The 24,546-nt window shown below is 33.9% G+C and overlaps 1 protein-coding gene across 7 annotated transcripts in view; it reads right to left on the bottom strand.

Annotated features, from left to right (window-relative positions):
- Nucleotides 1–24,546, bottom strand: part of PHF14 (PHD finger protein 14) — a 213,166-nt gene that overhangs the window by 152,381 nt on the left and 36,239 nt on the right. For all 7 annotated transcript variants that reach the window (XR_007150152.1, XM_047848780.1, XM_047848779.1 and 4 more), the window contains exons 5-13: nt 22,758–22,917; nt 16,934–17,045; nt 13,631–13,768; nt 9,010–9,156; nt 8,102–8,372; nt 7,178–7,284; nt 5,957–6,052; nt 4,019–4,122; nt 2,085–2,216 (exon numbers count right to left, since the gene is read on the bottom strand). Coding sequence is in view for 6 of the 7 variants with exons in the window: in XM_047848780.1 (XP_047704736.1) it covers nt 2,085–2,216; nt 4,019–4,122; nt 5,957–6,052; nt 7,178–7,284; nt 8,102–8,372; nt 9,010–9,156; nt 13,631–13,768; nt 16,934–17,045; nt 22,758–22,917 (1,267 nt within the window). In the remaining variant the exon portion in view is untranslated. The remainder of the gene's footprint in view (nt 1–2,084; nt 2,217–4,018; nt 4,123–5,956; nt 6,053–7,177; nt 7,285–8,101; nt 8,373–9,009; nt 9,157–13,630; nt 13,769–16,933; nt 17,046–22,757; nt 22,918–24,546) is intronic.

The raw sequence follows: 24,546 nt of genomic DNA, 5'->3' as shown, positions 1-24,546 counted from the left end.
ACAGGCCCAGTCATGAGATAAAGGTCCAGGAACCCTTTCCCTAAGAGGAAAGGACTTTTCTAGAACCTCTTTTCCTAAAAAAAGACTGAGAAGAACTAAACAGAAACAAAGCAGGGGTTAGGATTAGTGGTGTGTTAGTAAATATCTAACACCTAGCTCTCTATGGAAAAAAAGTGGTAATTTGTAGCATTTGCCAATTTCTGCAGTACAAATACTCCTAACCATAGTTAATTTCCAAATACCAACAAGGCATCAGAGAATGCAGAATGGGGGAAAGATGCATAGTAGCACACCATTACCGTTTTTCTACCATACATATACAATAGACTTAGGTAAAGAGCATACATAGGTAATAATAAAATATTTAGGAAGTGAAACTGTTTTAATGTTTATTATCTTTCATATAACTTCAAAAATAAACTGAAAATGTTGAAAAGAAAAAAGTGCCTCTCACATTTGAGATACACTAAAGAAAAATATAATTCTATAAAATTTACTCCAAAAATAATACACTCAATTAATTGCTAAGCAAACCTAAGTTGATTACAGAGGCCAAAGGAAATTTGATAACTGGAAACTAGAAGATATTGAAGACTTCACTTTGTTCCAATATTACCTTCTACTTTTACTTTAAAACACTGCAACCAATGCATAGGACCCTAAGTAGTTTTAGGTGTTTGGGGGAGAACTTTCACTAAAACATCCGAGGCAACCAATGCATTTTCATCTGAAGTTCTTCCAGAAACTTACACACTGGAAACCAGAACTCTGCAAGCAGAGCAATATTAGAAAAGTTCATAATCTCATTTAAGTAGAGAACTGCATCTCTCCATATCAAAGCACCTGGCCCTGGAGACTACCAAACTGGCTTTCAATTTATAAACACCCACCTAGGATGCTTATTACCACTGCTGGCATTCTAATAAGCTACAGCATTTTCTTAGTAAACTCTGGTTTCAAAAGCACATATCAAAAAGTATATACATAAACTCCACTATACTCGAAAAGGGTGTACTAGTAGGACTCTCTCAAGACAAACTGATAAAAGAACACTATGAAAAAGCAATCCTGTGAAAATGGTGAAACAATAGAAGCTTCCTAATAAAATAAACAGAGATTGCTTTATGAGATGAAACAATGAAGTCAAAAAACATGCTTAATGTGTTTCACAAACACATGACTTTTTATATAGATTATCATTTAAGAACCTGGGGTTTACTCTTTTCTAAAAGTAGAAAGGTAATTTGTCTAAACAGAATACTGATGTTTATTCCAAAGTTTTCCATGTCCTATATTTTTCCTATATAGAAACGGCCTATTAAAATTTGAGCATATCTCTCTCCCTTGAACTACAATTAAGGAAAGGATACAATTCATCATACATAAGCTTTTATAAAACATCTGTAGTTATGCAATATACCTAATAAAAAAAAAAAACAACCTTAGAAACGTATGTCAAATGTTTCTAGATTTGCAAAGAATGGTTAAACTTAAACAGAAGTAGCATAAATGACAAATACCACAAGTAAAGCCTTGGGTGAAACTAATTAAAAATATTAAATTACAAATAAAAGCATGAATATGGAGGCAAGTTCCTGATAAATTCATTCAATTTCAAAACAAAAAGCATTAGAGAAATTCTTATAATAAACAGAATTAAAACACCTGAGACAGAATTTATGCCTTAACTATTGATAAGATATCACAACAGCCTCAATTAACTTAAAATTCATTTCTCAAAAAAACTATTACAGATTTATTCATATAATATTATAATAAATATTTATGTCTGAAGTGTTCTCACCACAAAATAGAAAATGGGAACTAAAGTGAAGTGACAGATATGTTAATTCGTCTGATGCTGGTGATTATTTTACAATGTGTTAGTATATCAAATCATTAAGTTGTATATCTTAAATATAATTTCTAATTGTCATACTTCAACAAAGTTGGAAAAATATTAAAATATCAATTAAAAATGTGCTAAAAACTTCATTATAAAATAGGACATAACACTTCATCTTATACTATTGCAACAGAGAGCAAACCAGTTCTACCATTAAAATCTCTTTCATTTTACTTACCAGTAACTGTTTTTGGTCTTCCTTGGCATCCTCGTAAGAGGGGGATCCAGACACCCAAGGTGGTAATGGAGTTTACAGGTATCACACAATAAAAGAAGATGCTGATCATGGTTCTTCTTACAAATGCCACAACTTTGAATAAAGGCAGCAAATAAACGATTAGAATAATAATTATTTTAGTGAAACAGCTATTTACAGCACATTTTTTTAAATTTTAAAATTTCACCTTGGATTAATGTTTCTTCTATTAAAATCAAGTGTTTTTTTTCTTCAAACGTGCCTCTTTGTAACATCAATAATTATTAGTTCTAAATATTTGAGACTATAGAAAAATAGCTGGATCTAGTATAATTATTATTCTGGAGTCAAACTTTTCAGAGAGAGGCATATATAAGACAGTATTCTCAGGATGCCTGGCTGGCTCAGTTGGTTAAGTGTCTTACTCTTGATTTCAACTCTGGTCATGATCTCACAGTTTGTGAGATCAAGCCCTGCATCGGGCTCTGGGATGACAGCACAGAGCCTGCTTGGGATTCACTCTCTCCCTCTCTCTGCCCTTCCCCTGCTTGCTCTAAGTAAATAAAAAAACTTAAAAAAAAAAAAAAAAAAAAAAAGAACGTAGTATTCTCAGCATCACAGCTACCTCAATTTAGTTATCACTTAAAACATTTAATATTAGCTCAACTTTTCTCTAGAAACATAACTATTAAACAAAAAAATTTTACAATTTTCTACTTCTCTCAAACTACAGAAGTTAATTTACAAACAAAATTGTTTATTTTAACATTAATTATAAGCCTTTCAATGAATCTTCAACATGTAAATAAGCTACATTTCTAAATAAGTCTCTTCAAAATCAGACTTTGAGTCTTAAAAGTACACCAATTGATATTTTTGTGAGGAATGGGGAATTTTGCATTGTTGTTACTGTTATTTGGATTTTTGTTACTTTTCAAGGAATCCAACTTTTCTTGTGCAAAATGTCAACTTAACTACTCCTGAGAGCACAGGCACCATGACTGGAATATCTCTGTTTTTTTATACTGGGAACATAAAGTGTGAAGAAAAAGTTGTTAAGAATCTCTAACAGCTACCCATCCATGTAAGAAATAAAAATGATTTTTGAAGTTTTAAATTATCCTAGAGAAAAAGGGTCACATACACGCAACAACGACAACCAGTGCTTGGTTCTCAATGCTACTCAAGTAAAAAAGGAAAATCATTTACAATACATTCTGAAACAAAAATGAACTGTACTGACAAGTGAGAAGCACTCTGATATGCATGGTGGTTCCAAACGAACTAATTTTGTTTGGAAAAGCTAGACTGAGCCAAGAAGTCTTGGCTATGCAAAATTACGATAGAGACAAAAAAGTAAATAATAAAAGCACTACTAGAAATAAAATTATTACAACTGAGCATATAAAAAAATATAGACAGATTCAAATCTAGAACTTATCTTCATTATCCACCACTGTACAAAGGCAGTAATTCAGATTGTATGTGATACCCATCACTACCTAAAAACACATGCAAAGCTCTAAAACTCATTAAAGTAAAATAAAATATAAATGCCCATTAAATAATAGATTATTTTAATTATTTAAGAAAATGATCATCTACATTATTTAAAGTTACTTTCCAATTCCCCCAAGACAATGGATTGTTCATTTCCATGCAACTTTTGGACATATATCTCCACTTATTTAAAGGATACAAGTCATTAATCTTATCATTAAAAGAGGAGCAAAAATCTCTTCTCTCATTCAACCTAAACCATCTTTGATAAAGGTACTGATAAAATGAATTTCAAATGCATTTAACATAAATTCTAATACGGACATAATCCATTCACAAATATTTGAAGCATCTTGTTACTAAAAGTATGAGTTTAAAAACACACAATATTAATCTGTTATCATTTTATTACTTGCCTATAAAGTACTGCAGGAAGAATAGAAGTCTTTTGTGTGCCTCCTTCTTTTTTACTGGGTTTTCTCTCCTTGGGTGCCCGCAAAATTGCCGGTATGTTCAACTTCTATTGATTTGAACAAATGCAGTTTATTTTGTTTTAAAGAAAAAATATAAAGCAACATTCTCCTCTATTTGCCACTCAAGTCAACTAAATATGCTAGAATTGTGAGGGAGAAATGTCTTACCAGCTATTACACCAGCAAAAAGAATTAAAATGAGTTTCTGTCTCACAGTTACTCTCATTAAAAATCTATAATTACATAGTCTCATCCCTTTTCAGTGAAACACTAAAACATTATGAAAATTAAACTTCTACTTTAGCTTTAAAAAGTGAAAGACAAGGACAAGCATTTAAGAGCTTTAAAAAACCACACACAATACACTTGACAAAAAGAATATTGAAGCCGTTTATTTTCCTCAACATCCCAGCTACATGGTGCTCCATAGGTTAATTAGAAAAATTATCTTATTGGACCAAACTCTCCATAAAGTGAATGAGATTCTTTTTGGGTTTCTACTAATCTGTAGTATGCTGGCTTCTGAGACAGCAACCATCTATCAAAGTCATTTCTCGGTGGCCTGGTGGGCCAACATCTGTTCAACCAACTGGAAAAAAGTGTCATGCGAGTGGTACAAATGAATTCTACTTCCTCTGTGTATTTTACATTTGCACAAGGAAATTTGTGAACTTCTGTTAAAAGTCATTTAATAAATGACAATGCTCTTTTATGGTACATAATGCTTTACACTAAATAGAAGATTCTTATGAGACAATCTTGCAAATCAAGCCAAAACATAATGTTAGCTTGGCAAATAAATAATAGTCTTGCACTCAACATTAACTTCTCTAAATATAAAACATAAAGCACCATAATCTTCCCCAAATCCATCAACAACCTATCAATAGGAAGAAAGGTCAATTCTCCATAGGTGACTGCTCCTTCTCACCTCTTAAATTATGTTATTCATTGTAATATAAGCCGCATACATCCTGTTCACAAAAGAAGCATCTTGAAAGCTAGCATAGCACAACACATAGCAATATGTATTATTTTCTAAAATATTAAGTCTACACAAATTGTATGATAAATTGACCCTTTGTAAACTTCTGAAACAAGTACAATGAAAAATATCTCTTCTTTGATAAACTCCTTCACAAATAAGACTACTTTCACAGTACTACAGGGAGTCTCCATCTCCTTCTAAAATATAACAGATTATTTGAATGAATTCTTAATTTATGAATTATACACAGTACTAAAAAAAGCATTCAAAGAAATCTATTTGGCAATGATTCTTCTTTTTAACACCAAGAACTTTAATAGGCTAGATATGCTCAAGGATAAAGTAAATTTTTTCATTACTACAATGATATCTACTTAACAGGAAAAACCACACTTTAGACTCTCAAGTTTCAAAACCCATCTCTTCCATAGCTCAAAACCAGATTAACATAAAAACGAATCTCTTCAGTTTGCCTTTTAAATTTTATGTCAAAAAAAAAAAAAAAGGTGGGGGAGAGGGGACTAAATATAACATAAGAACAAGATAGAGAAAAATGTGGCAAGGACTCTAAAACTGCTAAATTACACATAAGAAGAATGTGGTAGGAGCGAATTCATGCTTCACATCTTAGCTTCACCACAAATGACAATCAGAGCAAATGAAAAAGTTCTGCAAACAAGATAGCTGTTAGAACAAGCAAATTAAGCTACAGGTTCTCAGTAGGCAGCTTCCAATTCTCTAGATATATTTCAGGCATTATCATTATCCCAGAGGATTAGTTGGCCCTAATCAAACAGAATTTTTTAGTTAGGAAAGTTGTATCAGAAGTCTGATCTCTGAAAATAATATAGAGAATGAGAACAGAAGGAGATAGCAATTGGAAAGAAACTAACCTGCCCTGTGATTCTGCCTAGTAAGGCCCATATTCCTTGCCCTTCGCTTCGAAGTTTTCCATTCAGGTTTTGTAGTTCTTCTAAAGATTCACACAGCTACAACATAAATAATCAAAATTAGTATGCCAATAAAATATGTAGTAATCCATGGGAAAATTTAAATAATTTATCAACAAGTGTCCAAGAATATCTACACTTATAGTCCATATTTTTTATAGTCCTTATTTTTAATATATTTAAGCCACAGTACCGAGAGATGAGGCTATCCAATTACTTAATCAGCAACACTAATAAAATGTAAGCATTTTGTTTTATATTAGCATTTTTACTGACAATAATAATACCTATATTTATCATTTGGTTACAGTTTTATAGATATTTCATACACATTCTGCTAATTAATCCTTAAAAGTCTATCAAGATGTATTTCCACCATTTTCCCAATAAGAAAATTAAGGATTATATGGTGTCTGTGACTTGGCCAAGATCATAGAACTAGCAAGAATCCCCAGATCTTCTGAATCTAATCCCACTACTCTTTTCACTACAGATGGCTGATATTGGAAACTTACCTCTTATTAATTTTTTATTACTTAAAATAACATTACAGTAAGTCAATATAGGTTTTATATGCTCATGTTACTTATTACCTAACATTTTGGCTACACCTTGCTTTTATATTCTTTTGATCTCCCTCATCATTACAATGAAGAGGCAGAATGGAAATTTGGATTGATAGGTATTTTTCTTAAATCAAAAGTAACATTACAAATTCAAGACAAAAACAATAATTTAAAAGTAAGTTTCTTTGTTTTCTACAAACTTAGAAAGTGAGGCTCTACAGTATACTAGTTAGAAAGGAGTCAGGCTGGCCTCAAACCCCAACTCTATGACATGACTATCTATGTGAGTCTGGGCAAATTACTTCACCTCTTTAGGATTCAATTTTCTCCTCTGAAAATGGGAGCAATAATTACAACTCACATTATAAAACAGAAATGGAAATTAAATGAGTTAATATATGTAACATGCTCAAGATTGTACCTGGCACGTAGGAAGTGCTTAGTGTTAGTGCTGATAATACATTCAATAAGAGTAGGAATTGTAGGGAAAGGTCTAAAGATTCCAGAAAATTTTCAAAATGGGACATACATAGAAAGCTCTAATATCGCAAATGACATCAACAACAGATCATATTATGTTGTTTTGTAGCCGACTTACCTTATTATATTCCACATGGAGTTTTTCCTGTTCATTCTCTAATTTATCCTTTATATTCTTTTGTTCAGCCATATTTTCCTGAATTTGAATCATGCGCATATTTCTCTCTATTTAAATTAAATATCCAATTTTACTTATTAGAAAATAAAAGCTGATGTACAAAACACACAAAGGAAGAAGCTAGCCATAAAGATGATCATATGGATAATCATACATTGTTTGCAACATTTTTAACCCTATTTACAAATACATGAACTTAGCATTTTACAACAACGCACACTTAATAGAAAAATAAACATGCTTTTGGGGCGCCTGGGTGGCTCAGTCAGTTAAGTGTCCGACTTTGACTCAGGTCATGATCTCACAGGTTGTGAGTTAGAGCCCCGCATCAGGCTCTGTGGGGCTCCAGCTCAGAGCCTGGAGCCTGCTTCAGATTCTGTGTCTCCCTCTCTCTCTGCCCCTCCCCTGCTCATGTTCTGTCTCTCTGTCTTTCAAAAATAAATAAATGTTGGGGCGCCTGGGTGGCGCAGTCGGTTGGGCGTCCGACTTCAGCCAGGTCACGATCTCGCGGTCCGTGAGTTGGAGCCCCGCGTCAGGCTCTGGGCTGATGGCTCGGAGCCTGGAGCCTGTTTCCGATTCTGTGTTTCCCTCTCTCTCTGCCCCTCCCCCGTTCATGCTCTGTCTCTCTCTGTCCCAAAAATAAAAATAAAAACGTTGAAAAAAAAAAAAAAAATTTAAAATAAATAAATAAATAAATAAATAAATGTCAAAAAAATTTTTTAAATAAATAAATAAACATGCTTTTTACTTAATATATGTAATGTAGTATGGCTAATACACTTCTAAAAACTGACAGTGTATCAAATATTTCCAATAGCAAATTGTTCTCATTGAAAATGTGAATTTATCAGTGTGTATACTGACCAAAGTAATAATTCACAAAATCAGCAGTGAGAGCAGGTTGCTTATGCTTTCTCCTTCCATCCACACTAGAACTAGTATCTGAATTGTCCACTGGGAAGATATCTGTACTGATTCCCATTAGCTCTGCTTTCCGCATCAGTTTACGAATGGCTGAAGCACTGCTAGTGAGTGGTCTGGGCAATTTTTCCCTTGGAACCCAGGCCTGGGGTCTGGTGGATCGAGCTAGTTCTGCTTTGGCACGATATTGCTGAAGCCGGGCATTGATTCTTGCCTATAAAAGAAAAGCATATACATTTTAAAAGATATTAAAATTTAACATATTCCTTATGATTTCTACTTGTATGTTTAGAGATAGTAAAGACAACCAGAATTTCCTGTATCAAGGCAAATTGTATCTATCCACAGTTCTTAAGATAATATTCTTGGATTACAAAAAAGGTCTACCCCAGTAACGAATCCAGGTCCTAGTCTATGATCCGAGTTGTCAGAAACTAATTTGACTGAACTGAAGTTCCTTTTCTCAATACCTGCAAAAGTCTCTATAAATTCACTTAATTTACATAGAAATACATTTTAAAAGATGGGCAAACTGATCAAATCTTTTACATAAGCAAACACTAAAACAGACTGAAAAAAAGATATGGTCAACATACTGCACTGATAGAATAACTTCTCTAAGCCACATTTTTCAATGTATTTGGAAACGTGCTTTATAAAAGGCTTCTCTGTTGACTAAGGAGTAACATATTCAGCTACAAACTACACTCACTACCTTAATGACAATCTACTTCCTAGGTAACTAACCAAACTTCATAATGACATTTCACATGTCATTGGCACATACACATGAGATGTGAAATCCATAACCTTGAAAGAAAAAAACATGAGTTTTGGCATGAATCCCATACCTGTGCTTCTGGTGACAGTTGCTTCTCCCTTTCTTGCAAAGACATTTTACAATAGGATTGAAGAGCCAAGTAGTTTTTTCTCTTCCACTTTCTGTCTAACCTATCTGCATGTTGCTTACAATAAGCAAAAAATGGATCTGCTATATCCTATACCAAAAAAAAAAAAAAAAAAAAAACAGAAGGGAGGAGTGAATATTTTCACTTCAAAGGGTTATAAACAACCTAACACAAGAGATAATATTTGCTTTTTGAAGAATCTCCTATGTTGTTGGTTATTTCTAAAATAAATTACAAAAGTAACTTTTATACACAATGATAAAAATTGCTGCGTTTGAAACTTAATCCTGTATATCAACTTCAAATTAACAACTATTTTTTTCTTTAAAGGGCCTTGTATATTTAAAAACACTGAAATAAAATCTTAGGTATTGTATTTAGTCAAACTTGTGTACCTAAAAAAATAAGCACTGTTTAAAACAAATAGAATTTTCATAATCGTAGGTAAAAGCCATCATTAAATATTAAAGTTATGTATACATAGATTAATATTACAAAAAATACATCCAGAAAATACAGGACTAGCTAACACAGATAAGTGGAACATTTTTAACTGGCTAGCAATGCATGGCCAGATTCTACCCAAGACAAAAATGGATTAAGAAGGGCAGACTTCTTTTTACTTTTTACTTCTATTTACTGTCAATTGAACACATTAGGTATCACCTTTAACTCTTTATACAACTTTAAAACCTCAAACAGAAAACATAGCTCTCTCATAGCCATCTCTCAGGATACTAACCTAAAGGGTCTATTTTTTATTCATAAAGAGTAGAGTACCAAAAAAAAATTTACTCTATCAAAAACAAAAATAATTTGTAAATATTTAGCCAAAACAAGTAATCTGCATTGTGAATGCCAAAAAAATAACTGGGAGTTCATTCTTTAGGTGTGTCCCAAGGAGAAGAAATAAAGATAAGCTCTCCATATATAGTTTTTATCCAAGTTATGTTAGAAGGGTCTCTTAGTAAGGTGAGATTTTACAACCCAAAGAGAAATGATGACACTAAAAAAAAGAAACAAATGAGAAAGAACAGAAAGGAATATAATAACAATAACAATAAATATGAGGTATCCTTAACATAAAAAAAGTGTATGAGGCATTCTGTAGTGTGGTATCCACAAATGTCACAATATATTACTGTGGATAACATCACAGAATTTAGAAGTACAAAAGGCCCCGACACAATTTGAGCCACTGAAATTTAATGCATGAATGATTTCAGTCCATTAAGTCAAAGGTTATGGGGGAAAAAAAAAATCAATAAAAATCTATACTCTATTTCCACTGTTTCAATGAGAACTTTCTACATGGTAACAGGGTGCGAACAATACTTTATACGAAATACTTTATACGAAAATTATACTTTATACGAAAATTATACTTTATCACAGAAGAAACTACCATATGGTTTACATGAAATATAAGTAACCTTAAGGGAAACTATATGGTGTGAAACAAATTTCTGTCAGCATAACTGAATCTGTGCTTTTGTTCGATTTTAATAATAAATACATTATATCATAACATGGTTTGAACATTCTAAATAATTTGGAATTCTCACAAAGCAGATCAGAAAGAATAGAAACTTTCGGGCACCTGGGTGGCTCAGTCAATTGAGCGTCCAACTCTCGATTTGGGCTTAGGTCACAATCCCAGAGATGTGGGATTGTACTCCATGTTGGCCTCTGTGCTGACAGCATGGAGCCTACTTGGGATTCTCTCTCTCCCTTTGCCCCTCTCCCCCACTTGCCACTACCCTCTCTCTCTCTAAAAGAAAGAGAGAGAGAGAGAGAGAGGAAGTGAGGGAGAGAGAGGAAGAAAAAGAAAAGAATAGAAACTTTAAATGGATCCTCACCACTGAGATAAAAAGTACTGTCAGAAGGCTACAAAAAGTCATTAGAATATAGTAAGGTATATGATGTCACTAGATGAAACTAGGGTACTTACTCTCTTTTGCCACCTTGCTTTTACTGCCTATATAAAACAGCCATTAAGAAGAAATCCCACTTAACAAACCAATCTGTAAAAGGGGCGGCGGGGAGGGGAGCTTTCTCGAATGTCATATAAAATTGAAACAGAAGATATGCCCACAAACAGATTTGTTTTACTTTAAAATTTGTCTTTTAATTAAATATGCTATTATATTACATAAATCTTAGTCTACAGAAGTATAATAGCCACGAACTTCCTTTAACAGAATGATTACTGCCAAGAGCAAATCTTATTGATACTGATTCTTGGGTTTTAAAACACTGTTCAGAAATCTTTATAATTTTCCAATTCTATAAATGTTTATAAGAAGACATCAGAAACACATGTAAATAGATTTAAATCATTCCCCACAAAAAAGTACACCTAACAAGGAAGCAAATGTGGAGAAAAGTCACATTTTGTTATTCTAGCATCCAGAATTCCTACCTAATCAATCAAGGGAGGCAGCAAGGCAAAGGAAAAGCCTCAGGTCCTGTTTCTACATCCTGATTTATTTCAATTTCCCCTGTAAATTTCCCCAGATGAGATTAGAGACAGAGACATGCAGACCACAGATGCAAACTATTTATTTAATGTAATACTGTGTTTCGTTTGTTTCATTTCCATGTGCATGCCTTTAGATACAGGGATGTATGCTCTAAATCACTATATTAGACTCCCTTACATTCCACTGTCCCATCATGCAGCTTTTGTTAGCCACTGTCTACCCTCCCCCCAAAATGTTGAATGGCAACTATACAAAGGAACCCAAACTGCCACAGTATGACAGGTAAAGCTCTCAATAAGTTCTAAAAGAAATGGCTATAAAGGAGTCTTCCTGATTGCAAAGCTCAAAGTTTTCCGTAAGTACAGTAATACCCTACCCTACAGACTCCATGATCTGGGTATTCACTTGGGATTTATCTCATCTTCTAAGTCTTACTTGTACTGCCCCTCTGCATTGCTGCCCACCATCTAGAGTGTAGTCAATACTAATCCACATAACCTTATTATATAATTAATTATGCTTCTATGTCTTCCTAAGAGCTGTAAAAATGCTCAAAATTTATCCAGTACCCTTAATCAATTAAAGTACAATTCTTAAGAATCAAAGCTGGTACAAAAACACGTATCCAACACATAACTGCTATAGAATTCATTTATTCATAAAATATATCCCTCGGGGCTCCTGGGTGGCTCAGTCAGTTAAGCATCCTACTTCAGCTCAGATCATGATCTCACGGTTTGTGAGTTCGAGCCCTGCACCAGGCTCTGTGCTGACAACTCAGAGCCTGCAGCTTGCTTTGGATTCTGTGTCTCCCTCTCTCTCTGCCCTTCCCCTGCTTGTGCTCTCTCTCTCTCTCTCAAAAATGAATAAACATTTAAAAAATGTAAAAAAATATATACCCCTCAAAATCTGCTCAACAAATTTTCATTACATTATCTTTTTTACTTGTTTCTTGTCTACAAAATAAATGGGAAAAGATAAAGACCCAATATAAATATACATATATATTTTTATGTAACACTGAAAATTTATCCAGTAAAAGAAGGAACACAACCAAAGGTTTATAGGTACACCACAGATCCACCATGAACAGATAATAAGAATTACCAAGCAAATACTCAAATACCTATCTAACACAAGAACTTAAAGAAATCAACAAAACTTAGTCTCAGGACTCCTTAACAGTCTTCAAAATTATTGAAGACCTCAAAGAGACCTATGTGAGTTATTTTATAGATAGTCCCCATTAGAAATTAAAAAACAAAATTTTAAAACATTTATTCATTTTAAAATAACAATAATCCATTACATGTTAAGATAAATAACACTTTTATTAAAAATACTATAATTTACATATACACAAACTCAGTGAGAAGGGTGGCACTGTTTTACATTTTCAAATCTCTTTAATGTCTAGAGAGCTCACTTTATTAAAGATGGCTGGATTCTCAAAACTATTTCCACATTCAGTATGTTATATTGTTATGCATCATATAATCTCTGAAAAACTCCACTATTGCTCATGAGATAATTAAGAGTAAAAAATGTATATACTGTTTTCATATTGTTACAAAGATAGTTTCAACCTCACAAACCTCTTGAAAGAAGATTAAGGAGTCCCCAAAATGTGCTTTGAAAAAAACTGTCTAATCTAAAGCTAATAAACCTGGAAGGAAAATTATAAGATTAAAAACACTTGTAAAGAGATAGAAATACAGATATTGAAGAAAGGGTAATGATTTTATTTAAAGAAACAGAGCAAAGTTATCCAAACATAATTTCAGATCCTCCTATAAAAAATGCTGACATATTAATGCTTTAAAACAACTTGGATTATGTTTCATTTTACCTGTCAGATCTCGCTATAAAAAGTTTAACATGTTTTCCAAATGTCTAACTAGCTTTAAGACTGAAAAACTCATATATTGTTTACTCTTGAAATTTTAGACCAGTGATCTAAGCAAAGACTTTAAAAATACGCTTGTTAATTTCTTCTATCATGCACACCTATTGTAGGACATAATAGAGTTATGAGACATCTTATGAACATATTCACCAATGATAGTTTTAAATAAACCTACCTCTTCTGCTGCTGCCTCTGAAAGCAGACCTTCCTTCTGGGCACAGGTCACATGGAAATAGGCTCTGCACATCCCTGCATCACAGCTAATGCAAACTCCAGTTCTAGCAAAACGAGGGTCTTCACAGAAGCTACATTCCTAAAATGGAATAACAGGAAAACTCTCAGAATAAAAATATCTCTAAAACAAGACTGCATTCTCATACAAAGCGTCCATAAAATACAAATAGTGAATCAATAGCGTATCAATAAAACAATAACTGTGGGCAAGAAAAGAGTTTATATGAAAAAATTCTCTCTAGAATTCTAATGAACCAAAATTCCACTGATACAATAATGATGACACTAATAATAATAATAATAATAATAATAAGGATTTACTATGTGCTAGCCACTATTCTAAACACTTTACATATATTAACATATGTAACCATTTGATCCACTATTCCACACTAACATATGAAAGACGTATTACCTCCATTTTACACATGAGAAAACTGAAGACAGGTTAAGAAATCTGCTCAGAATAACACAAAAAAATAATTGTCAAGTCAGTCTTCAAACCAAAGTAATCTAAAAGTCATTGTTCTTAACCATGAAGCTATAATGACTTGGACAACATAATACTGCTTGGAAAATGAAAGAAAATAAGTAAGAAGCCAGAGAAATTCGCCAAAAAAAATCTAGGTACTGGAACCAAAGAAATCATTTTTAAAATATCTTTAAGAGAATTAAAAAGTAATCTTATGTAAACAATCTGATGAAATTGGTTGTGATACACAATGTAGCCAACTAGTTAAATCCTTCCTGAATACAAAGGGAAGAACTGTAAAACTGAAAGTTTCAACAAATGAAATTACCCTCAATCCTCCCCAAATTTATTTTTTTATCCTTTTCACTATCTATACCACAGAGAGAGAAAAAGAAATCTAGTCTTAAAATATAAACTACTCTAATGATAGGAATCTTCGTTTAAAAAAAAAAAACCTGCTAAACTGTGACAGATTGCCAGTAGACACTTAAAGAAGAACTGTTTAGTAAATATATTCTAAGTAAATTAAATATAACAGAAACACATACAGAGGAAAATTAAAAAGTTTCAGTAGACACTAAAAATATCATTTTAATACTGTAACAGTAAGTAACTACCTAGGAGGTAGACAGCACCCAACTGATACATCAGCAATGAATGAAAACAGCAAGAATAGGAATCTGGGTATAGATGTGAAAATATACCCAAATCCTGACACTCTACTGCTTGGTTAAGGTTTTGTTTTTTGTTTTTGTTTTTTTCCTAGTAACAGTAGGAGGCATATGGTAGGATGTATCAGCAAATAGTAATGTAAACATGAGACCAAAAAAGAGACAAAGAATGAGACAGAAGGAGAGAAGATGGAAGAGAGAGAAATGGAGAAATTAAATTATTTCAATAATGTCAACAGCACAAACAGAACCAAAGTGCTTAAGAAGTTCCCAAACTAATTTAATGTAATACGATGAAGTTGAAGGGATTTCAGAGTGAATACAAGAAAAAATTTCCTGACAAAAAGTCTTATAAAGACTATAGAACAATCTAACAAAGAAATGGGAATCTTCTTCAATTGCCTGAATCATTTAAAATGCTAGGAGAACTATGCTAAGCAACTGAGAACACAGGGGAGAAAGTAACCAGGATTAGGAAATGGATAGATAATGTGGTCTAGAAGAACTGTCCCAGTTATAATTCACATCACTGACTGTACCAATAAGCTAGAGAATACATAATTTTTTTACTCTACTTTCTAATCATACTTCAAAACAAAAGAAGGTGATAATGAAAAATCAGCTGACGATTATATATTTAATGATTCTCTTTTTCAGTTCAGAGGTCATTGCTGGTTTCAGTTATATGAAGTAATATCTGGTTCTTTTTTTTTTTCATTGTTTCTAGATTTGTAATTATGATAATAATGTGTGCCTAATGAAAATTACTTAAGCCAGTCCCTTCTAGGCTCTGTGCTCGTGAATTCTGAAGCTGATCTCAAAAAGCAATAACTTTCACTTCCAATAATGGTGGACTAGGTAATACTAGGTAGGTATTAATCCTGCTAGAAACTAGAAAATGTGAACAAATTATTTTTTTTTTAACTATAGCTTAAGGCATTAGAAAGATAACAAGATAGTACAGAATTACCTGAGGACCAGGAAAGTAAGTTCAGTGCTTGGGCCTGCTTTTCTCCCTGGGGTCTTTAACTAATTCTGGAGAAAAAAGCTGCAGACAGTTCAATAGAAATTACCCAAACTAAAGCACAAGAGTACTGGAGTGAGGCTGGAGGGTGAGGGATTGGGGCTGTGGTTAGAGGAGAATATTCTACATATAGCAGCAGAAGCTGTCAAATTTTTGAATTTTCACCATCAGAATTTTCCAAAAACCTTTAAGTTTCCCACCCACCTTAATGTATTACTGACACTATTACAGTCTTCCTTCCCAATTTCCCAAGGGACAGTAATGGAAGAGAATGTATCAGTGCCTAATTGGTTCTAGTATTCCAGGGATGCCTATAATAACTATATACCTAAGTTTAAATTAGTAAGTGTATTTTTTGTTTGTTGTTTTATTTTTTGAGAGACAGAGAGAGACAGAGTGTGAGTAGGGGAGGGGCAGAGAGAGAGAGGGAGACACAGAATCCGAAGCTCCAGGCTCTGAACTGTCAGCACAGAGCCCGACTCAGAGCTCGAACTCACAGAAGGTGAGATCATGACCTGAGCCAAAGCCAGATGTTTGACCGACTGAGCCACCCAGGTGCCCCAGTAAGTGTATTTTTATCACTTATAATCCTAAAGCTCAATCAATAAAAACTAATTTATAAATTATTGAGGCTGAGAATGATTTGCAAGGCAGGCTATGCAGTCATTTAAAAAAAAAAAAAGTCCTTGAAACCTGAGTAAAATAATAGGTGTCCCTTTTCCTCTTTTCATAATTTTGGTAAATTTCACTTCAAAAATAAAGTCAGAAATTAGGTTTGTATTTGATCTTACTGATCTGAGAACTCATGTGTACTAGGGAGTATACTAAATACCACAAAAATAGAAGTAGTATCAATTATCATTTTACCCCATAGGTAACTCTAAATTAAGAATACATGAAAGAATTTATAAATTACTGGCTTTCTGGGAAAATTACTAACAATAATAAATGATTTAGTGCTAAATGTTCTACAAATAGTATCATTACTAATAAGCATTTCTGTAGTGAACAACGATATCAGTAAAAAGTCATATAAACAAATTTTTCTCTTTTAGACAATCAAAAACACTGCCTCACCTTGGCACCATATTTGGAATAGTTCATTTCTGTCAGTGTTACTGGTCGTAATTTGTCAATATCTCCAAAGGCTACTCCAGGAACATACAGGGCACAGACAATATGAACCCATCTATAAGGAGAGAAAAATATGATTTTGCAATCAAACTTTCATAAAATGCCCACAAGGAAAATAAACATAAAACACGTGTGTGCCATCACAAGTAACTACTGAAAGAATTCTATGGTCAGACCTTCACAATCTCCCACAACTGAAGAATATGGAATAAGCACAACTCAATAAGCACTACTTTTCTAGCAGCTTAGCCCAAGCTAAGAATTAACAACTATAATTGCCTTTCACTTAAATTCACTGCACTTTGCACTTACCTGTTATTCTTAAATATTTGCACAAAACCACTATACAAATGAAACGTCATTTTCTTACTCATGGGAAGATTCACATTCATTATTTTAAGCTCTCTGAGAAGGATCCTAATTTAAGAACTGTGAAGTAATTCTGTAGTAAGTAAGTAAAATTGCTCTTTCTTATTACTTTTTTCTAAAAGCTGTTGGAGAGACCATCAGGACAATTCAAAATTTGGGTGGGGGGGGGAGCCTGGGTGACTCAGTCAGTTAAGAGTCCGACTCTTGATTCTGACTCAGGTCATGATCTCATGGTTTTTGAGTTCAAACCCCACATCAGACTCTGTGCTGGCAGCAGGGAGCCTGCTTGGGATCCTTTCTTTACCTTTCTCTCTGCCTCTCTCCTGCTCGTGCGTGCTCTCTCTCTCTCTCTCAAAATAAATAAACTTTAAAAAAATAAATAAAACAATTTTTGGTGGTCATCCTTTCTTTCTTCCCAGGTTAAAACTGATTGCTAGAAGACTGTAGAGAACAGTTATATAATATAAGGAAGTCCTATCTCATTCAACTAATCTGTTCACCATTCAACCTTTGTACTTAAACTTACATGCCCCACATACATTTTTTTTAAGTCTGAATGATGCTGCAACACTAAACAAAGAATGCTCAAAGTTTTAGTACATGAAAAAGTTGCAGTACACAGAATGGGGAGTTGATTCTAATTCTTTTTTAAAAGCTGCACTAAAAATGCATTTAGGAACCCTTTGTTTACTTACAACCATACAATATATGGGATCAATGGTTTTAAAATTTTAAACAGATCTATATCACTTCTTTAAGAAAAAAGGTAAAAATGAGATGGTAAACCTGCCTTCACCTTGTGACTATATTAACAATAAATTCTGCTTTATCACAGTTTGAGAGGCTATCATTGCCACATGGCTGTGTTTTGTGACACACTGTAAGTTTTAAAAGAAGATGACTAAGAATGATTTTATAGAGGTCCTGGGGAAAATAGTTATGAATCTTTAAAAATTATCTTTTTTATTGAGAAGAAATTCCAAGATTTTGAGATTTTCTTGATAGACTGTTTTAATTCAACCTCCCAAATGCATCCCGCGGAGTTCAATATAAAGATACACATCTTCAACAAGCAGCTGCTTTCTCAATTTAATTTGCACAGTTTTTTCATGCTCCACTGGTGTATTAAATGCCACTGTACTCTGCAGGAGTTTATCTTTGATAAACCCAACAGCTGGCTGCTTGCTTCCTACTGACCTTCTGAAAATGTTTTAGTATAAGCCATGCAAGTACTACAGATTTAAACTGCCATTTCAGTGTGATTGGCACACAAGTGTATCATTTCCCCAAATCACTCATGTGAGGATGCCAACTTGGGTCTTTATTAAAACACCTATCAAACAGCTGAGACAATTTCCATCCTTTGTAATACCTGTTGTAAATATTTTTTTGTTCATTTGTTTAACTGCACAAACATTAGAACTCTATAATTAATACAAATTGAAAAATCAAAACGAATAGTCTTCTTTGTTACTTTAACATCCATTTTGCTTGGAGCTATGATGACAGATGTTGACTGAGGAAAGGAATACAAAACAAGCACCACATAAAGCCACGAAAAAACAGAGAGTCAAAATTGTCATAGCATAGAAACTATTAATAAATTCTTTTAAATTCACATATTTTAATAAAGAAAACTAACCAGATACTTACTAAAGGCTCAATCAGAATGGGAACAATTTTATTTTTAAAATATCTGATTTTTGAGACAGCGCAAGTGGGGGAGGGGCAGAGGGACAGAGGATTCAAAGTGCTGCTGACAGCAGTGAGCCTGATATAGGGCTCACACTCAGGAATCTAACTGTGAGATCATGACCTGAGCCAAAGTCAGACACACTCAACCGACTGAGCCACCCAGGCACCCCAGAATGGGAACTATTTTAATCAATCAAATTTGATTTTGAAACATGTGTTTGTAGTGCTTTTACAATATGTAAAATAAATCCACTTTCATTGTCATTTTCATTCCATTTATTCACTCATTAATCAATTACTAAGTCACTGCTAGAAACAGGGCACCGCAGAGGCAGTTTAGAAGTTACAATTATGTAATGTGAAGTGCTTTCAGCATAGTGCTGTGCATGCTATCTCTAAGTTATTAGAGTCTATTATTTCCCATAATCAGACCACTTAGAGTAAAATACTCTTCCTAAGGAATGGAATAAAAATTTAATGACAAAAATGTACTCATGGTTTTCTTACATTAGATCACATCATTTCCTATGTAGAACTTCCAGCTCCCATCAGAAACAAAGGGTGAAAAAAAGCCCATGTGGTAGAAGTCAATTTCAAAACTTCTTTCATTCTTTCCACATATTGTTCTTTCTTTCCTCCCATTTTCCATTTGAAACTAGAATACTATATGGCTTTGATCAAATCTTCTTGGCTATTTTTTTGCCTTGAATCAAAGCATATCAAGCTTCAACAGTATCCATCAAACTGTATCAAGACCTATAATTTCCACCATAGCCTACAGGTTAAGTGTGGGTATCAATGCAAATAAAATGTTCAAATACTATAATGGAACTTTTGCCAGGCCATACCATCAAGGTAGTGTCTACATAGGTAAGACCCATAGCAGTCAGTGCAAATATTTCTCAGTAAATCTAATTAAAGAGGCCTATCTTTTCTCCATACAGAAAAAACTTTACAAGCTATTTTGTGGATTATAATAGCATGAAGAGACAGGTACTTTATAGTTTTCCAACAGAACTTTCAAATTATGAACAAGAAAAGAGGTAAAACAAATTCTCTTCCCTAAAAGCAAACTGTTTTCCAAAGTTGCCCTACTTATTCACCACAATTTATCACCAAAAATTTCAACTCTTGGAACGAAATAGTTACCACAAGGAATTTATGCAGCTGGTACTCTATGATTACTTTAAGAAAGTAGAACAATATTGGTAGTAATAAAGCACTAGTAGCAGCAGTGGAAGCAGGAGTAGAAATAAGGAGACATTTATTAACCACTTATGTTCCAGAAACTGTACTGTTTATAGGAATCACCTCATTTAATTCTCTCAAAAGGGCTAAGGAAATGGAGGTTTAAAAAGGCTTTATCACATGTCTATAATCACAGTTGGTAAGGAAAGACCAGAATCCAAATATAGGCAGTCCAACTTGAAAGCACATACTTCTAATGCTGTAAACTCCCTAATTCTGGTCCAAGTCAGTGCAAATGTGAAATAATGCCCATGTCAATGATACAGACTAAAGATTTTATCTTCTTGGATGGGCAATAAGGAAGAAGAGGTAAGATTTTTAGCCATTTTTCCCAGACATCAACACCCAGGGTTCTCCAAGATTCCATGGTAGATTCTATGTTGTCCCAACAATCTTATACGGCAACATTTCTCACGGGCTTCCACTAACTCAGTTTGAAAAATAAGAAAACTATTTTTTACTTTACTGAAGTAATATGTATTAAATTTTAAACGCTATCCTTTATTTTGGGATAAAATGTATATCCTATCCTTTTCAACATTAAAATATGGCAAACCATTCTGAAAATCTGTATAGGTTATCTTGTTCCCATCCGAATATTAAACATGTTTTTAAAAAAATATTGAAATAACATTATATCACAAAATAAAAAACAATATATTTTAGTACTCCTCTTATATTGGGGAAGGGGGGATAGGCAGTGATCCATAAAATAAAATCTTAATCATCTATTCCAGATGGTAGTCTCTTGGGCAAAAACCAAAATCATGGGAAATGTCAACACTATTATGACAACAATCTCTCAAATTTAATAATAAAGATAAGTGTGAACATAGTGAAAAGAACATAGGTCTTTGTGCTAGTTATCAATTTACTGCCTCTCACCTCCAAGTCCACCTGTAAATATCTGCTAAATATGAAACAATGGACAAAATCCCTTTAGCATTTCTCCTTCACAGTGAGCATGATATTCTCCACCTGTAAATATCTGCTAAATATGAAACAATGGACAAAATCCCTTTAGCATTTCTCCTTCACAGTTAGCATGATATTAAGCTGTCTTAGGAGAAGTTGTAGACAGCACTGCAGGAGGAAGTTATTTCTCACCAGGGATGAAGAAGGACATCTGCCAGTGTGCTCTGCCTCAGCCACATACACCTACTCTCTGTAACCTCAGAGGCCAAGACTGGAGACAATTTTTCTGTGCCTCTCTTAACACAGACACCACACACTACAGACATCCCACCACTGCCCTAGCTCCCTCTGCAACCTGTGCTTAGATACCCACTTAACAAGAACTAAAGACCAGTTCTGGCCCAAGCAAACCAGCAAACATCTCTGCCCTCTAGTAGGTTGCAACTACACCTTCTCCAACAAAGTTGAACCCCAGTCTGTGGTGGGGTCTTCCAAGTTGGTCATTCCCTGGTTACTCTCCCTCGGCCTTAGGATATCCTTTAGAGTTCTTTTATATTATAATTACTTTTCTTTTTAATTATTTTTTTTTAAATTTTTTTTTTCAACGTTTATTTTTTTGGGGGACAGAGAGAGACAGAGCATGAACGGGGGAGGGGCACAGAGAGAGGGAGACACAGAATCGGAAACAGGTTCCAGGCTCCGAGCCATCAGCCCAGAGCCTGACGCAGGGCTTGAACTCACGGACCGTGAGATTGTGACCTGGCTGAAGTCGGACGCTTAACCGACTGCGCCACCCAGGCGCCCCTCTTTTTAATTTTTAAAAATGTTTTTATTTATTTTTGAAAGAGAGAGACAGAGTGAGAGCAGGGGAGGGACAGAGAGAGACGGAGACACAGAATCCGAAGCAGGCTCCAGGCTCTGAGCTGTCAGCACAGACAGATGCAGGGCTCGAACTCACGAACCATGAGATACTGAACTGAGCTGAAGTCAGACACAACCAACTCAGCCACCCAGGAGCCTCTATCATAGTTACTCTTTATCATAGCTTAATAATTCTGTAAATTAAACTTTCCCTTTTAAAATCACTGTATGCGTTCTGTCTCCTGATATACTCATTAAGTCAGATAGATCTGGGTTCAAATTTGACTGTTCATCAGCCTGTGGCCTTGATCAAATTAAAATTACTTAATGATCTGAGCCTCCAGTACTATACCTATAATATGGAAAACTTTAGCCCCTGTCTCATCATAGAGTCATTACTGGGATTAAATACAACTATGGGCATAAAAGCAAATACAGATAATCAATAAATGGTCTTTTCTCCTCCTTCCCCTGATGTGTAGCCTACTGTCCATTTACTCTATGCCAAATATATATATATATATATGTGTGTATATATATATACACACACACATATATATATATATATATATATATATAAAGACACAATCAAATCTAAGTGTGTAACTGAAAAAATTATAAATAGAAGAAGACACATTACAAAGCAGACACATTAACCCATCAGAATTATGACAACAACCTTCCAGCATCTGTCTCCTTGAAAATTCCATCCTGATTGGGACATAGTTCACAGCTAGGGGAAACACCACATTTACAGGCATCACAAAACCAAGGTTCAGTGGAGTTTTCAGAAGCTGAACTCATAATTGAGTCACTCTCTCCGTCAACTCCATAGCAACCTAAAAAAAAAAAAAAGTATGATTAAATAATAAAATCACAAAACAAAAAGTGGAAAAAATTCTGAAAAACTAATGGTTTATAAAAATGATATCAAAGTCAAAACACGTAAGTGAAATTTTATAAAAATACTTTTCACCTACCATAGTATGCACAATGAAACAACCTTTTGAAAGAGTTTTAGATCTACTGAAAAAGCGTTACAGAAGTAGAAAAATATACAGTTCTTTAAAAAAATTTTTAATTTACAAAATTACATAAAAATAGAAGTTTTCATTAAAAAGAAATCAGATTATATCTAGGAACAATTGATTAACAAATATTTATTGTGCTCCCTTTGTAATGGACACTTAAATTTATATAAGACCATGTTCATGCAAAACAAACATACAATCAAAGAAGCCTCTAATGTAACTTTGGAGATGGCAGTTAAAACAAAAACCCATATAACCATAAATACAAAGTTAAGTATTAATAAAAGGAAAATAAGACAGAAACCCACACAGACATAAATTAAGGCTATAGAACAATTTGAATAGCTCGGACTAGAGTCAGACAAGCTGGGTTCCATTCATAGCTGAGCCAACTTCTAGCTCTAGAAGATAGTTGATCTTTTTTAAGCACTTACAATTCTATCTTCTGTAAAAATTTATTCATAACTCAAATTAATGAAAACAAGAAATTACTCTTTTTCTGTTTAACTTAATAATCTGAGAGAAGTTAAATTATTTAAGCAGAAAATGTGATAAAAATTTTTAAAGATCCTCATAAACATACCAAACAAACAAGATTAGTTAACATAGGTCTCTACATTTTATATTAGGTCATGTTATACTTCAACTATCTTTCAATTATTAAAAGCAAAAAGTTTCTTTATCAATGCAAATATACATGCCTGCAATTATAAATTATATTTAAAGTTACTATGTGGGGTACTTGCTTCAGCAGCACAAATACTAAAGTTACCATGTGGGCTTCTAGATCTGACTAACCTTTTTATAAAATCAAAAAGATCACTCTTAAGATTGAACTTAAAAAGAGCAGATTAGAGGGGCATCTGGGTGGCTCAGTCAGTTAAGCATCCGACTTCAGCTCAGGTCATGATCTCACGGTTTGTGAATTCGAGCCCTATATCAGACTCTCTGCTGTCAGCACAGGTCCCACTTCAGATCCTCTATCTCTGCCCCACAAGTGGGGAAGGGGCAGAACAAAAAAACATTAAAATAATGCTTAAAAAAATAAGCAGTAAAATAAACATTAAGAACAAAAATAGTAGATTAGATGTCAAACCTGTAAGCCAACAGGAAATTCAGGCACAACACCACTGTTAACATTTTGGTTAAGATCAGGTTCTCATTAAAATTCCTAAAACTCAATTTTATCAATGAACTCTGTGTTGATCAGGCTGTTATTGCCTGACAAACCAACCAAACTCACTAGAAAATGATGTTACGGGGCGCCTGGGTGGCTCAGTTGGTTAAGTTGTCTGACTTTGGTTCAGGTCATGATCTCACAGTTCGTGAGTTCAAGCCCCGCATCAGGCTCTGTGCTGACAGCTCAGAGCCTGGAGCTGGCTTCAGATTCTATATCTCCCTCTCTCTCTGCCCCTCCCCTGCTTGCGCTGTCTCTCT

The sequence above is a fragment of the Prionailurus viverrinus genome, chromosome A2, assembly GCF_022837055.1.
Source record: "Prionailurus viverrinus isolate Anna chromosome A2, UM_Priviv_1.0, whole genome shotgun sequence".
Taxonomy (NCBI): domain Eukaryota; kingdom Metazoa; phylum Chordata; class Mammalia; order Carnivora; family Felidae; genus Prionailurus; species Prionailurus viverrinus.
Note: the sequence above shows the minus strand (reverse complement) of the source record. Positions and strands in the feature narration are given on the sequence as shown.